We start from the raw sequence: 15,982 nt of genomic DNA, 5'->3' as shown, positions 1-15,982 counted from the left end.
GAGTTGGGTAGAGGATTGAACTCATCCAAGTTGCTTGTGTGGGCCACGTGGTAACACCTGTGCCCTGCAGTGTCTCTCCTGAGACCCTGTGAAATGTCTCATCACTTCTTCCAAGAACAACAGTCTGTTGTGGTTGTTCCTGTTTCTGATCTTCCCATCCTTCCCTGTGGCAATTACCACCCCCAGTCTACTGAAGTCATAGGAGAGAAAGTGAGAAGAAAACCCACATAATTCATTTTTCCTTTCCAGATTTGGGGATAACAGTCTTTCTCTTAAAGTTGAGTTTGATGCAACTTCAGAGAGGTTTTGGAGTGTGGTTCTGCCATTTTTTTTTTTTTGGCGGGGGGCAGGGAATGGCTTCTTTTCATTACCTTTTATTTCCTTAGATACTAGTGGGTTGGAACCAGAGTATTTACCCAGAAGCCATCTTGGGGTCTGTCAGTGGTTCTGATTCTCTTAAACATCGATGTAGAGAGAAGAGTCCCTTGCGGCCCAGTTCAGACAAAGAATGGGAACCTGCACACCCTTAACCTTGACAATATCTTCCTGTTATAAAGTTGCCCCTGCCTTTTAAAAATCTGTTCACTCCCAGATAATACAATAGTTTCTTTAGTTTTTAAGTGCTAAATAACTAAAAGTAGGCACTCTTGGTAGTACTGTAGCCATAGAAAACACAACCAAATGAATATGTTGTAATTGTAGTGGATCATTCCATTTAATTTGTCCATTTATCCAACAGTGTTCATTTATGTAGTGAGTGCCTACTATGTTCTGTTCTTGGTGCCTAGGATACAACATTGAACATCACTGAACAAAACAGACAACATTTCCCTTCCTGTGAGGAGCTTACATTATGGCAGGGATGGGATTTGTGTGTGGAGTGGGGAGAGTCAGCAACAGCAAATATAGCACATCCTTAGAATACATGGTATGTTTGAAGGTGATACGGGGATAAGGGGGAATCACAGAGTGGAATGGGGGTTGTAACTGGGAATCGAGCGGTCAGGCAGGGTTCCATCGAGAAGTCACATTTGATGGAGGGAGTCAGAGGAAGAGTATTCCAGGAAGAGGGACCAGCGAGCCCAAGACCCTAAGGCTCCAGGCAGCCTGCTGTGTTCAGAGCAGGATGAATGGTAAATTGATGGAGATGGGTCAGGTCTGTGCAAGGATGTGAGACAAATGAGTGGCTCAGCAAGTTGTAACGTGAACTTTTAAAGTTTTTAATACTGTTTTGAAAAAATTTACTATACCAATGTTCAATTAACTTTTTCTTTTCTTTCTTTTTTTTTTTTTTTACTATAGAAAGATAAATTTCCATGAGCAATATTTTAAAAGCAGAAACAAGCCATAAAACATCACTAAAACCCCCAAAATCTTGGTTCTCTTTTAGAAGACAAGTAGGGGAAAATGATGAGACCTGCAGGAAATAAAATTCCTTTTTAAAAAGATAGTGTAATATGTCATATCTAAATAAGACCTTGGAAATCATCTGGTTTTGCCTTTTAACAAATGAGAAAACAAGAGAGGCTAAATGATATAGTCAGTTTTATAGCAAGTTGGTGGCAGATTTGAATTTAGATAGTAGCCAGGCCTGCTCATTCTTAGCCCAGAGCTCTGTCCACCCTGCCTCCCTTCTTTTAACTCAGTGAGAACTCAATTATTGCTAATAGTCTTGTCGTTCACCTTCCACAGACTCGATGGTGAAATCAAGTTTTCCATGACAAATAGGTATGACTTACTTGCATTTTGCAGTAGGACCTTCATCTAGCTGGAAATCAGTTTTAGACCAGTTTATTAATATTTCTGCACCTCTCTGGGCACCTGATTGTTCTCTGTGCTTATCTACCAGAACAAGTGGCTCTAATTACTTTTCTTTTCAAGGTGCTTTTCTTTCATTTCCAGGCAGCCAGTCCCTGACCCAGAGGGATTTCTCTGCAGGACCATTGCCCACAGGGACCCAGATTAATGTGTGGGCCCTGGGAGGTGGCCTGTCATGCAGTTTTGTCAGCCTGGCAGCCTCCCCACATTTCCTTCCCTTCCATAAGTAACTATTCTGTCTTATATATTGTTTTATTTGTATATGTTTTTTATAAATGGTATTGTTTTAGACATGGATATTAAAATTCACATTGTTGTAGAGATCATTCTTTTAACACTGGCTTTAGTTCATCCTTTCTGACTGCATAGTATTCTCTATGTGCTCCTTCATATTTATCTATCATTTCCCTCATAATGAGCTCTTATGTTGATTCCAGCTCCTTTACTTGATATAAACCACTTCATACACAGCCCCTCATGGATCTGAATGGGAGTTCTTCTGAGATACATAAGCCCCAAAACAGGATTGCTGGGTTACAGGCTTATGTATATATGTTTCCTAATACAGATTATTTAGCCTTGTGCAAACAGCCTTGTACACATCCCTTATCGATCTTTTTCAGAATTTTTCTTGGGTACATACACCGTGGAACAAGGTTATATACTATATTCCATTTTATTCACATGGCTGACTTGTTTGTATTGATGGAGTGGCTGCCCAGTCTTCATTCTTATCAGCAGTGAATAAAATTTCATACTCTGACACATCCCAGTCAAAATTTGTATTGTCTAGATTTCTATGCATATCAAGTAATTTATCGTTGCTATTTCATTTGTTATTTCTTAAATTTCTGCATTTGAGCATCTCTTTATATATTCGCTTTCACATTTCCTCTAATTCGAATCACCGGGCCATTTCTTTGTCCTTTTGCTTTTGGAGGTTCTTATCTTTTTTCCTATGGTTTCAGGAGTACCTTATAAATCCAGAGATTATGTCCCCTTTGGTTTTAGACATCAATAGATGTCTTTTCCCATTCTGCTCTGTCAACTTGAATCATAATCTCCTTTGATTTAAAAGGTTCATCTGATCATCTTTGGGGTATTCACTTAAAAAGTCACTTCCAGTGTGAGAGAGGGATAAATTAGGAGCTTGGGATTAGCATATACACACTACACTATATAAAATAGATAACCAACAAGGACCTATTGTATAGCACAAGAAACTGTACTCAATGTAATAACCTATAAGGGAAAAGAATCTGAAAAAGAATACACACACACATGTAAAACTGAATCACTGTGCTGTACACCTGAAATTAGCACAACACTGTAAATTAACTGTACTTCAATTTTTAAAAAATAATACATTGTTTTTCCTTAAACTCAAAATAAAGACCCGTTTCCACCACAGGTCATAAAGATACTCCAGTGTTATTTTCCATTAAGTTTATACTTTTGCCTTTTATGTTTGGGCCTTTTATCCACATGACTCTGTCACTGTTTATGGTGTGATATAAAAGTTCAGTTTCTTTTTATGTAGAATTAGCAATTTTCCCCAGTTTGGAGAAAGCCTGTCCTTACCCCATTATGAAATTTTAATTGTCATTATAAGCATTCTCCTCTTTATGTCATAATAATGTCTTCCCAGCCAGCACAAGAATAACTCTCCATTTATTCAAATCTTGCTTTATATCTTTTAATAAAGGCTTAAAAATTTCCCCACAGAGGTCTTATGTGATCTTTGCTAATTTAATTCTAGATTCTATGTAGTTTTCGTGTTTATTTTCTTTTGTATTTGATTATTGCTATAAGGTTTTGTTGTTTTGTTGATTGCTGTTTTGTTGATTTTTGTTTTGAGTTGATCTTGTATCTGACAATTTTGCTCAACCCTCTTATTCTAATGAATTGTCTATACAGGCCTTTTTCTACTTATTAGGTCATATAGTCTGAAAATGCTTCCCTTCAAGTGCTAATACATAATTTCTTTGTCTTTCTTTACAGCATTGGACAGGACTGTCTACTACTGTATTCAATAGTAATATAGTAGTTCTAGTGGGCATATTTCTTCCCATTCTTAGAGGGGATACATTTTAAAGTTCATTAAATCAAATGCTTATTGAAGATTTTTATAATTTTATTAAGTTTTAAAGACTGCTCATATTTCTAGTTTTTGAAGAAAATTAATGATAAATAAGTATCAAATTTCATCAAATCTCTTTTTTTCATCTATTAAAATAATGAATTTTCTCTTTTGACTGTTGATATGTTGAATTAATTGGTAAATTTTATGATGTTGAGATTATTATAATCCTGAGATAAATTCTACTTGTTTACACTATATTCTTTTAAATATTTGTTAAACCTGTTAAAAAAGCTTCTCTTCCATAACTCTTTTAAGTTTTATGTATTATTTTATTCCTGGCTGTGCTGGGTCTGCGTTGCTACGCAGGCTGTTCTCTCCTTGTGGCGAGTGAGGGCCGCCCTCCGGGTGCAGCGTGCGGGCTTCCCACTGCAGTGGCCTCTTGCTGTGGACCATGGGCTCTCGGGCTTGCAGCCTTCAGCGCTTGCAGCACGTGGGCTCAGTAGCTGTGGCGCACAGGCCCAGCTGCTCTGCAGCACGTGGGACCCTCCTGGACTGAGGGATCCAACCGGTGTTTCCTGCATTGGCTGGCATATTCTTCACCACTGAGCCACCAGGCACCCCTATTTTAAATATATTTTAAAAAACTCAAATAGTTACTATTTAGGATTTTCACATCTAAAATTATAACTGAAGTGAGCCTCTGATTTTTCTTTTTTCTCCTTGTTGCTTGGGATAAAAAGTACAGGAGTCTAATAAAATGGACTACATAGTTTTCATTCTTTTTGTATTTTCTGGAACAACTTACATGAGATAGGAAATGAAATGTTCCATGAATGTTTGATACAACTAATGTAAAAAACCAGTGGAGCCCAGGGCTCTTTAGGGCTTTGATTACCACTTCGGTGTGTTTGAAACTTTGGTTTATTCAACTTTTCTATTTTGTTCTATACCAGCTTTGGTGTTTTATATATTCCTAGTAATATATCACCTCATCTACATTTTAAGAATTTATTAGTATACTTGTAAATGTTTATAGATCATTGCTCAGCAATTTTCAAATTCCTCTCACCCCATGAGATGATTTAATTCCTTTCCTGTTGGCTTTGGTCTTGGCCACATGTCTTGCTTTGATCCATGGCACATTAGTAGATTTGACCTGAGCAGAGGCCTTAAATGTCCTTGAGGCAGGGTTTTTAGCCTTTTCTCCTAAAGGCTATACTAGAAGGCACAGTCTCTTAGCTCAACTTTTTTTTTTCCTGGTCCAGCAAACCTGAAGCATATGGCACTTCCATCAGTGAGTTAAGGAGTGTGGTATGTATCACCAGCTCTCCAAAGAAATGTGTATGGTTTTTCAAAGTAGTACCCCATTTGCAACTGAGTCACTTTATAAAGCACTCATATGTGCTTACAAAACCTCCAGTTGTACCTCCAAATAACAGGTTTAAAAGGGAGTTCTATAGTTACATCCTTTGCAGTAATTCTAGACCCCTGACTGCGCCTTCATCTGACTTTTCCAGCAGCCATTTACATGTCTGCCATGCCTCTCCCTTACTCCATGGCCTTCAGTCTTTGAACTGTGCTTTTGAACTCTGTATAGGTCCTCTTCTCAGGTCACTGTTAAGGTGGCCTCATATCGTAGGATGCAGGGTACAAAGCAGAGGTCGACCGGGCAGGACACTGGGCCTGTGGACTTTCCCTCACCAGCCAGGGTAGAGCAGAGAGTGCTGTCTGCACAGAGGTTTGTTGGAGGAGATGACTTTTTTCTGTAACAAGTCAGAAACACGTAGCTGTTAGAGAAGGTGAGTTGGAAACTTGACTTGGATAACCCTTTGATTTTAAGAATGTCATCAGTTACTGGAAAAGTATACATGAAGTTCCATATTGTGCTGAGCAAGGGGCTAAAGTTTGTAAAGGAAGGACACAGAAGTAGGAGAAATGGTCTCTGCCAATAAGGAGCTTGAGAGACAGTGATGTTATATAAGAAACAAAAAAGCTGTATGGAAGTGTTTAAGATTTAAGCCCAGAGCAGCTATGGTTAGCCACAAGTGTGGGAAGAAGAGATAGTGGTAGAGAAGGGGAATCACCATGCACATTTCATTCATGTCATGACCACAGAATTGGAGGGTGGAGGGGAGGTAGGGGGGAGGTGGGCAGATGGCAGTGGGTGAGTACTGGAGGTGTTCATCCCTTCAAATGGATTTTCATCATGGTAGATGGGTTTGTCAACAAATGATATTTCTTTTGAAACGGGCAAGTTTTAACTTCACCAAGAATGGGATTGAAGGATTGCATGAAAGAGACAGGGTCTATGTAAGGGAGAACAGTTGTCAGTATAAAAGGAGTTAGCTGCCTGCTTAGGATTTTTTTTTTTTTTTAAAGGATGGACATTCTTCTACCCCAGTATCTGGTAGTTCTTAACCAGGGGTAGTACTACCTCGCTCCAGGGCACGTGGACACATGTGCTCAGGCTGGGATGGGGATGTTACTGACCCTTAGTAGGTGTAGGCCAGGGGTGCTCCAGACCCTGCTGTACACTGGGGACAGCCCCGCACGATGGATTGTCCCGCCTGAGATGCCAGGAGCTCACTTGTTGAGAAACACTGGACTTCCCAAGCTTCAGTCATTTCTGTTCTACTTGTACAATTCCTGCCTTATTTTTGTATCATCTGAATTGCTAATTTAATGCTGTTATTTAAACCTACTTTTTATTTTTAAAACTTATGTGGGGTTTTTTTTTCGGTCTGTTACTTTTTGGTCATTCTACATCTGCTTTTTAATTTACTTGCCTTAATCCTTGCAATCATGGGTTTGAAATGCTATTTGTACTTTCCTAACCATGTTAAGACAGATACATGACTGTTCTAATACAAAATGTTCCCCTGTGTACCCCTGGCATCATCTTGCCCACCACCAGTGGTGAGCACATCAAGCATCGAGGAACAGTGGCCAGATGGTCACAGTGGATTAATTTCTAGCTTGACCTGATTTGATGTAGTATGTCCTTGGGAGTTGACACTACCGCCTTAGGGCTCTCGTTTTTAATTAACCTCATATTCAGCAGAATTCATGAGCTTGAAGGGCTTCCTGAGGATACTTTTCCAGACAGAGGTCAGACGACCCAAACAGCTGTTATTGCGTGTGTGCGTGCGTGCGTGTGTGTGTGTGTGTGTGTGTGTGTGTGTAAGATCTCCTTGGAAAGGCTTGATTTGCTCTTGGCTAGGTCATGCCTATGTGCCAGTTATCTTTGCTCAACTCTGTGTCTGCAGACTGCTGGCCATCGCCCAGTTATGTGGCAGTACTCACAAGGGATATGTGACCCTGAGAGGGTAGAGGAGTAGAGCAAATACTGCCTTCACTTCCACATCGTTGGCTCAGAGCATATGTTGCATGAACAGTTGGCCAGGAGTCAGAATGATGACAGAGTGTAGCAGAATCACAGATGTTCCCACCCAGCACCCATTGAACTGACCCAAAAAGAAGTTCAGAATAAAAGCAGAGCCCAGCAAACAAGAAAGCCGATCACAGCTTTATGCCGAGCACTTTGAAAAGTGCCAGGCAAAGAAGGAAACCTCCCATCCTGACCCCTCAGGAGTGATGCTGGAAAAGGAAGGTGAGGGGCCAGTAGCCTGAGGGTTCCCAGTCATACAGGTCAGTTGGAAAGAAGCTGTCTGAGGAGGGTGGGCAGCCTCAGTGATGTCAGGCAACACCCTCTGCAGAGGCGGGAAGGCAACTCAAAGCAAGCTCTCGCCCCAGTTAAACGGGAAAGAGATCACAGAAGTGAATGCACCCCAGCAGAGCAGGCTCTGGTATAAGACGTTTAACTGGCTTTCAAAAGACAGAGCAGGCCTTCCCTGGTGGGACAGTAGTTAAGAATCCACCTTGCAACTCAGGGGGACACTGGTTCGCCCCTGGTCTGGGAAGATTCCACACGCCTTGGAGCAAGTAAGCCCGTGCACTGCCCCTAGTGGGTCACGCACCCTAGCACCCTTGACTCCCACACAGGAGAAGTCGCTGCGATGAGAAGCCCGTGCACCACACGAGAGGGTAGCCCCTGCTCACTGCAACAAGGGAAAGCCGTTGCACAGCAACCAAGACCCACCATAGCCAAAAGAAAGCTTTGGTTCATACACACAATGGAATACTACTCAGCTATTAAAAAGAACACATTTGAATTGGTTCTAATGAGGTGGATGAAACTGGAGCCTATTATACAAAGTGAAGTCAGAAAGAAAAACACCAGTACAGTACATTAACGCACATAAATGGAATTTAGAAAGATGGTAACGATGACCCTATATGTGAGACAGCAAAAGAGACACAGATATAAAGAACAGTCTTTTGGACTCTGTGGGAGAAGGCGGGGGTGGGATGATTTGAGAGAATACGTTGAAACATGTATATTATCATATGTGAAATAGATCACCAGTCCGGGTTCGACGCATGAAACAGGGCACTCAAAGTCAGTGCACTGGGACAACCCAGAGGGATGGGATGGGGAGGGAGGTGGGAGGGGGGTTCAGGATGGGGGAACCATGTACACCCGTGGCTGATTCATGTCCATGTATGGCAAAAACCACCACAATATTGTAATTAGCCTCCAATTAAAATAAATTAATTAAAATTAAACAAAAAAAGAAAGAAAAACAAAAATCAGTGCATAGCACCTCCAGCAAAGCCTGGCCCTGTGGGTCCTACCCTTCCTTCAGGGCATAGGCACCACGTAGAGAGCCACGGCCGACCTCAGAGTGTAACCCCCTGTAAGTGAACGGGCTGTCAAGGATACATCAACTTACTGTGGGAGACCAAACAGAAGTTCTGGACAGAGATACCCACATCAAGTATGAACAAGATGAGTCTCAGTGTTGTGGAAATGCCGCATACAGGAGAGGAATGAAAGACAGGAACACGGCTTGTGAAAAATAAACGTGCAGCCGATCTGGTCTAGGGGAAAACCGAGACCAAGAAAACTCAATCTCACAGCCATTTCATGCTGTAGAAGAGCTCAGTGTCAATTCGGCAGAAATAAAAACTCACTGGTATGATTAAACAAGATCCTTTTCATGTTTTATCTTTCACTGTAAAATATACAACTTGCTCTCTTTTCCGTTTCCAAGTGTGCGGTTCAGTGGTTACGTGCATCCATGTTGTTGTGCAGCAAACCTCCAGCCCTCTTTCCTTCTTGCAACTCAGAAACTGTTCCCGTTAAATAGCAGCTCCTCATTCGCCCCTCCCAAGGCCCTGGCAGCCATCATTCTTTCTGTCCCACCAAATTTGACTATTCCAAGTACCTCATGTGAGTGAAATCATGGTGTAGTTGTCTCTTTTGTGACTGATTTATTCCAGCTAAGATAATGTCCTTAAGAATCAGCCATTTTGCAGCATGAGTCAGATTTTTTTTCCTTTTTAAGGTTGAATAATATTCTGATGTATAATATACCACTTTTTATTTATCTGTTTATCCCTTGATAGATTGAGTGGCTTCCACTTTCTGGCTGTTGTGAACAATACTGCCATGAAGATGGATGTACAAATATCTCTTTAAATCACCGCTTTCAATTCTTTTGGGTATATAACCCAGAATTAGAGTTGCTGGATCCTAATTCCATGTTTAATTTTTTGAGGAACTGTTTTCCGTAGCAGCTGCACCGTTTTGCATTCCCACCAAGAGCACAGAAGATTCCAGTTTTTACGCGTCCTCACCAGCACTTTTTTTTTTGATAGAAGCCATCCTAATGGGTGTGCAGTGGAAAGGTTCCAGTTTTTACGCGTCCTCACCAGCACTTTTTTTTTTGATAGAAGCCATCCTAGTGGGTGTGCAGTGGAAAGGGATTTTTAAAGATTGAAGGGCCAAGAATAATTGGCAACAGAAATGTGATATAAGATTTGAACCAAAAGGAAAAAAATACAGAATAGCCTGAAGTGGTAGTCAAATGAATGGCATGGTGGAAAGGCATGAGATAATCACTGGAAGGGAGTTGAAATGATAAGAGAAAATGATAGCTGTGTAAGATAGGCAAAACCACCCAGCATAAGGAATATAAAAAAAAATGCAAAGATATAACTCAGAAAGATATTTTTGAAAAGAAGAACTAAATCTTTGGTCAGAATGCCATGCTGCATATAGAGTGACCAAGATAAACTCTGGTCTAAAGCTTCAGTATTGCAAACTCCAGAGAGAAAAAGCAGGTTATACCAAAAGGAGGATGATGAAGTTAGTATCAGAATTCTCCATACCAGCATTCTCTACCATAAAATATGAGCAAGTTCTACAAATGTAAGAGAAATAAAATTAAACAATATAAAATTGTATTCATAATTTAAGATATAATATAATATGACATTGTTTTTATAAATATTGTTCTTGTTCAACAGTGAAGGCACTCAGCAGATAGTCTTGATCTGAAAGAACTCAAGGAATATAGTAACCATGAACCTTTCTTGGAAAAAAAACCACCCTATGAAGAAGAGACTGACCAATTGAGATTCAAATCAAAATAACAGACTCAAGAGCAGAAAAACTGTGTTAAAAAAACAATAACAACAACAAAAAACACTGGTAAACATTCAAACCATTATAATGTAGTTTTAAGACTAATCAATGGGGGAAAATTATTATTACAGAAGCATGTAAATGTTGAGCATCCTACCAAATAAAAATTATAGAAGCAGCAAAAACCAAGAGGTATGAGAAAAAAGAGAGAATATAAATGTTCATTATACAGCATTAATGTGGAAACATGTTGTTTACCTGTTAAATTTTCATTAATTTTTTCTCAGCATTAAATATTCTGTGTATTTGTGTTTTTTGTTATTTGTGTTTTTTTTTAAGCATTTAATTGTAGATCAGAAAGTCATTTAGTTCAACCTTTGCTGGTTTTCCTTGTTATATTCAAGCAAAATGAAGTAACTCTTATTGGAAAAGACCGTTATATTCTCCTTCTCATAGTATACACACATAAAGAGATGTCCGGAATGATGTTCACAAACTGTCAATAAGATGGTAGGGTAGTGCAAATTTTGTTTTCTTTTTTTTGTATGTTTGAGTTTTAAAATGAGCCCATATTTTTATAAAAGCCATAGAAGTGCCAGTGTTAATATAAGATACTGCTCAGTAGTATCATTATTATAATTTGCTTCTTAGTCATTTTAAAAAAAAAAAAGGCAGTCTTGACAGACACCAGAAAGAGTCCTTGACAATATTTTTGCAACTTGTGCCTAAGCTGTTGGCAACTGCCTAGAGACCAAAGGTACGATCCATGGAAGATATCAACTATTCTAACAGGATGCCTCTTGCCTTCTCATTTAATTCATAAATCCAAACAGTGAGCTGTGAGTGTGAAGTGGGATTGACCTGAATTCCTGGAATGCTGGTGATGGAAAGTGTAGTTCGAGGTGCTATCGTATGGAAATCCGAGCTTTCAGTCCTGTTCTAGCCTATAACTGGCACCATCATTTTGGATGTTCGGAGCGTGTCTCAACCTCTGCTCTTTGCTGCAGTGACTGCCTTTCACCTGCCACGTTCTGTTGCCTCGGGGCCTTTGCAGATGCCTGACCCATTGCACAGAGTGCCCTCCTTTCCTTTCTCTTCACTGGGCTCCTTCTCCTCATGCTCAGGACTTAGCTTTAATCTCCTTCTTCTGGAAGGCCTTCTGTATAACTAGTGGCACCTTTCAGCACATCTGTAGTCACTCACTTGATGTGAGACTCCCTCAGCAGACTGGCCTTGGGGAGACAGGGCTCCAGTTTAGGAAGTGCAGTAGCAGGTTCTGTCATTGCCCATTGGCAGCACGTGCTTGCTCTCCTCTTCTGAGCTCAGCCAGGTGGTCATTCTCCTCCTGTGATCTGTGCTGCTCCTTCATGGCCTTTTAGGTTTTATTTTTTGCTTCGGGCCTTTCTTAGGTCATGCTTCTGTAGAAACTGTCACTTTTCTTAGAGGTGTTCAAGTTGGTCAGGAGAGACTAGCTGTTCTGTACAGCCCATTGCTGCTGCTGCTGCTGCTGCTGCTGCTGCTAAGTCGCTTCAGTCGTGTCCAACTCTGTGCGACCCCATAGACGGCAGCCCATCAGGCTCCCCCGTCCCTGGGATTCTCCAGGCAAGAACACTGGAGTGGGCTGCCATTTCCTTCTCCAATGCATAAAAGTGAAAAGTGAAAGTGAAGTCGCTCAGTTGTGTCCGACTCTTAGCAACCCCATGGACTGCAGCCCACCAGGCTCCTCCATCCATGGGATTTTCCAGGCAAGAGTACTGGAGTGGGGTGCCATTGCCTTCTCCGGTACAGCCCATTACCCTCTAGCAAATTACCCTCTACACTGACCATTCCTACAGGAAACAACACCACAGGCCAGTTCCAGAGGGAGGAGGGCCACAAAGGCATGCTTAGATGCCGCCAGAAGCTTCAGCTTGGCCTCCCTAGGAAAGGAGGTGAAAGTGAAAAGTGCATGTTACAAAGCTTCGTGTGTGTTAGTTGCTCAGTCGTGTCCAGCTCTTTGTGACCCCATGGACTATAGCCTGCCAGTCTCCTCTGTCCATGGAGTTCTCCTGGCAATAATACTGGAGTGGGTTGCCATTCCCTCCTCCAGGGGATCTTCCCAACCCAGGGATTGAACCTGGGTCCTGGGTCCTCTGTATTGCAGGCAGATTCTTTAACATCTGAGCAGTACCTGCAGTGTAATCCTAAATGTATGTTTTATGCATAAAAGACTGAAAAGAAATAGATCGAAGTATTCTGAATGGGTGTTTCTCTGATGGGATTTCAAGTTATTTTTATTTTCTTGTTTTCACATTTTCTGTAATAAACCTATCCCTAGGTGCTAAGTGCTTCTTAAGCCCCTACATATGGCTTTTTACTGAGCAGCCCCCGTGAAGACTAAAAGTTGGCCCTGACATTGGGATGTGTGTCATCCCCTGCATTTTCATTTCTGCCTGCCCCTGCCCATCTGGTGTGTTTGGGCTTCCCTAGTGGCTCAGACAGTAAAGAATCTGCCTGCAATGCAGGAGATCTGGGTTCGATCCCTGGGTTGGAAAGAGCCCCTGGAGAAGGGAATGGTTACCCACTCCAGTGTCCTTGCCTGGAGAATCCCGTGGACAGAGGAGCCTGGCGGGCTATAGTCCATGGGGTCACTTAGAGTCAGACACAACTGAGCATCTAACACTTTTTTCACTTTCTAATGTGTCGGCTCCCTCTCTTCACCATGGTGTCTTTCTCCTCCCCAGATGACCGGATGATTGGAATCCCCCCGCACATCCTGCACAGCTCCCCGTCCGACCGGCAGATCAACCAGCTGGCCCTGAGGCTGGGCCCTGAGTGGGAGCCTGTGGTGCTGTCTCTGGGGCTGTCCCAGACAGACATCTACCGCTGTAAGGCCAACCATCCCCACAACGTGCAGTCCCAGATGGTGGAGGCCTTCGTGCGCTGGAGGCAGCGCTTCGGGAAGGAGGCCACCTTCCAGAGCCTGCACAGGGGCCTCCAGGCAGTGGACGTGGACCCCTCGGTGCTCCAGCACATGTTGGAATGACTGGGCCCTCGTCCATGCTTGGGGCTAGTCACATGGCTGAATCGTGACTCTCACCAGGGCAGGTAGACTTGGGGGTGGGGTTGTTTGTTTGTCATGGTGATTTTTAGATGAGAGGGCATAGTGGAATCTGCACTTGATGTTACCTGACAAGTGGGATTACTCAGGAGGTTTGCCGGAATGAATTGACAATTGACTTTCTAATCACTCAAATACTGCATTTTTTGAATTGTGCAGGTTTTAATTGTGTGGTTGCCTTTTAATAGACTGGTGAGTCCTACTGGTTCAAAAAAAAAAAAAATACAGGTGTTCTGTGTATAAATCATCCACTTTTATGTTGCCTGGGAATGATACAGTGGACTTAACTATTAATGATGATAATAATAAAAACAAATTGCTGTATATAATGTAGCCCTTTCGTGAGAAAGTATTGCTTGTTTTTTTTTTCCCCTTTCATTCTTGTATTGCCTAGATTTAGGGTGTAAAATTATTGTAGTTGTGTCTTTGGAACGGAATTGATAGTAACAGTGGAATAGTTGCTTGCTCTAGTCAGGATGAATAGTTCAGGCAGGGTGTCTGCATTGAAGTTAAGACACTAAAGCTCCCTGCAAAGACCAGTTCAAGTACCAGCATGCAGACCTGAGCCCTTTATCTTTAAAAGATTTGCTTAAGAAAATCCCGTGCCCTTTATTTAAAGAACTGGAGGTTGGGGGACAGTGTTGTCTTTCTCCTGAAGCCGTGATGATTGAAGCGTTGTGCTCCTAAGGACTATGACTTAGTCTTCTGACTTTTTAAAATAACACATGCTATTTGTCAAATGCTTTACTGTTTTCAAGGCCTTTAATACATAGGATCTCATTTGGACCTCACAAAAAGCCTGTGAAGTAGTTGAGCAAGAGGTGAGCTCCATCCCGTAGCAAGATGCAGTGGTTTACTAGCAGCATCTCCTCGGACAAGTTACTTCACTTTTCTAAGCCTCAGTTTCCTCATTTGTAGAGTGAGGCAATGACTGTCCTCACCTCCAAGATATTTGTGACAAGTAAAAGAGTATCATCTGCCATGGGCTCATCCAGTGCCTGGCCCATCGTCAGCTCTTGGGAAATGGTAGCTGTTAATTCTCTGCTGTGGCTAAACATGGATACAGTTCCCAGGTCAAGTGGAACAGTGGCTAAAACTGAGGGTTCTGTAGGAAGAAGTGCGGTTACCATGTTTCTGGTTAAGCTTTAAAAGGTGATCGGCTTTTATTAATGCTATTATGGGTCCAATAAAGAGAGTGCAGCCTTCCCTGGTGGTCCAGTGGCTAAGACTTATGCTCTCAATGCAGGCGGCCCGGGTTCGATCCCTGGTCAGGAAACTAGATTCCACTTGCTGCTACTAAAAGTTTGCATGCTGCAGGTAAAGATCAAAGGTTCCTCATGCCACAGCTAAGACCCAGGTAGCCACATAAATAAATGATAATAATTTTTTTTAAAGAGTAACAGGTGAACATTCCCATCTATGATCCATCCTTTGGAATTATTGGAGAATCTAATAATTGGGAATCTAAATATTGGGAATCTAATTTCCCAATACCAGCCTAACTCAGAATTTTTCAAAGGGAAAAATATTCTAAGGAGAAGCATATGGAGTAGTGAGGTTTGACAGAAGGTAGGTCTTCAAGACGATGACAGCGGTGTGTTAATTACATTCGGTCAGATGTCTGGTAACCATATTCTCTTTCCTAAAAAGGATTGGTTATTTAACAGTCCAACAGTTTGGTTCACTGGCCTTATCACCTCTAATTTTCCATTCTGTAGTCCAGTCATTAATTCATGATCTTGTAAAATCCTTACACTTTTGGCCTCATCGCTGCACTAAGTGACTGATTGTACTTCTACAGTATCTTCAATAACTGCTTGTCACTTTGAACTCTGGACTTGGTTTGCTGTTCGTCCCCCTGGATTTTCTAACAGAGTTATTTCAGCTTTTGTTCTCACCACATCTATGGATGAGTGAGTATAGCTGGCCTGGACTGCATTCAGTCAGATGACGTTTTATTAGTGGATCTGATGACTAGGGGCTTCCCAGGTGGTGCTAGTGGTAAAGAATTCACTTGCCAATGCAGGAAACAGGAGAGACGTGGGTTTGATCTCTGGGTCGGGAAGATCCCCTGGAGGGGAACATGGTAACCCACTCCAGTATTCTTGCCTGGTAAACCCCATGGACAGAGGAGCCTGGCGAGATACAGTCCATAAGGTCGCAGAGTTGGACGCGACTGAAGTGACTGAGCATGCACTGATGACTAGCTGGGGCCTTCCCGCCGTTTATTGGGCATCTGTCACACACAGACACCTGTGCGCTCTGTCGCCAGTGAAGAACAGTTCCTTATGAAGTTGTCCACGGTGGGCTGCCAGGTTATTAGGGAGCTCTGATTTGTCGCTCTTAAGGAGCAGAGTGTCTCTACCATCAAAAAGCAACTGTGACCCTTTAGGCCTGCTCATGTTCTTGCAAAAGACTTGCAGAATGGAAGAAATGAGTATCAGCTTACTGCCTGGTTTTTACCTCCTGCTGAGAAGAGTGGTCTGCATCA

The 15,982-nt window shown here is 42.0% G+C and overlaps 1 protein-coding gene across 1 annotated transcript in view; it reads left to right on the top strand.

Annotated features, from left to right (window-relative positions):
* Positions 1-13,824, top strand: part of CRADD (CASP2 and RIPK1 domain containing adaptor with death domain) — a 190,598-nt gene extending 176,774 nt beyond the window's left edge. Inside the window, exon 3 of the mRNA XM_027543155.1 lies at positions 13,115-13,824. Within this exon, the coding sequence (XP_027398956.1) occupies positions 13,115-13,416 (302 nt within the window). The 3' untranslated portion in view covers positions 13,417-13,824. The remainder of the gene's footprint in view (positions 1-13,114) is intronic.
* Positions 13,825-15,982: the final 2,158 nt, after the last annotated feature.

The sequence above is a fragment of the Bos indicus x Bos taurus genome, chromosome 5, assembly GCF_003369695.1.
Source record: "Bos indicus x Bos taurus breed Angus x Brahman F1 hybrid chromosome 5, Bos_hybrid_MaternalHap_v2.0, whole genome shotgun sequence".
Taxonomy (NCBI): Eukaryota; Metazoa; Chordata; class Mammalia; order Artiodactyla; family Bovidae; genus Bos; species Bos indicus x Bos taurus.
Note: the sequence above shows the minus strand (reverse complement) of the source record. Positions and strands in the feature narration are given on the sequence as shown.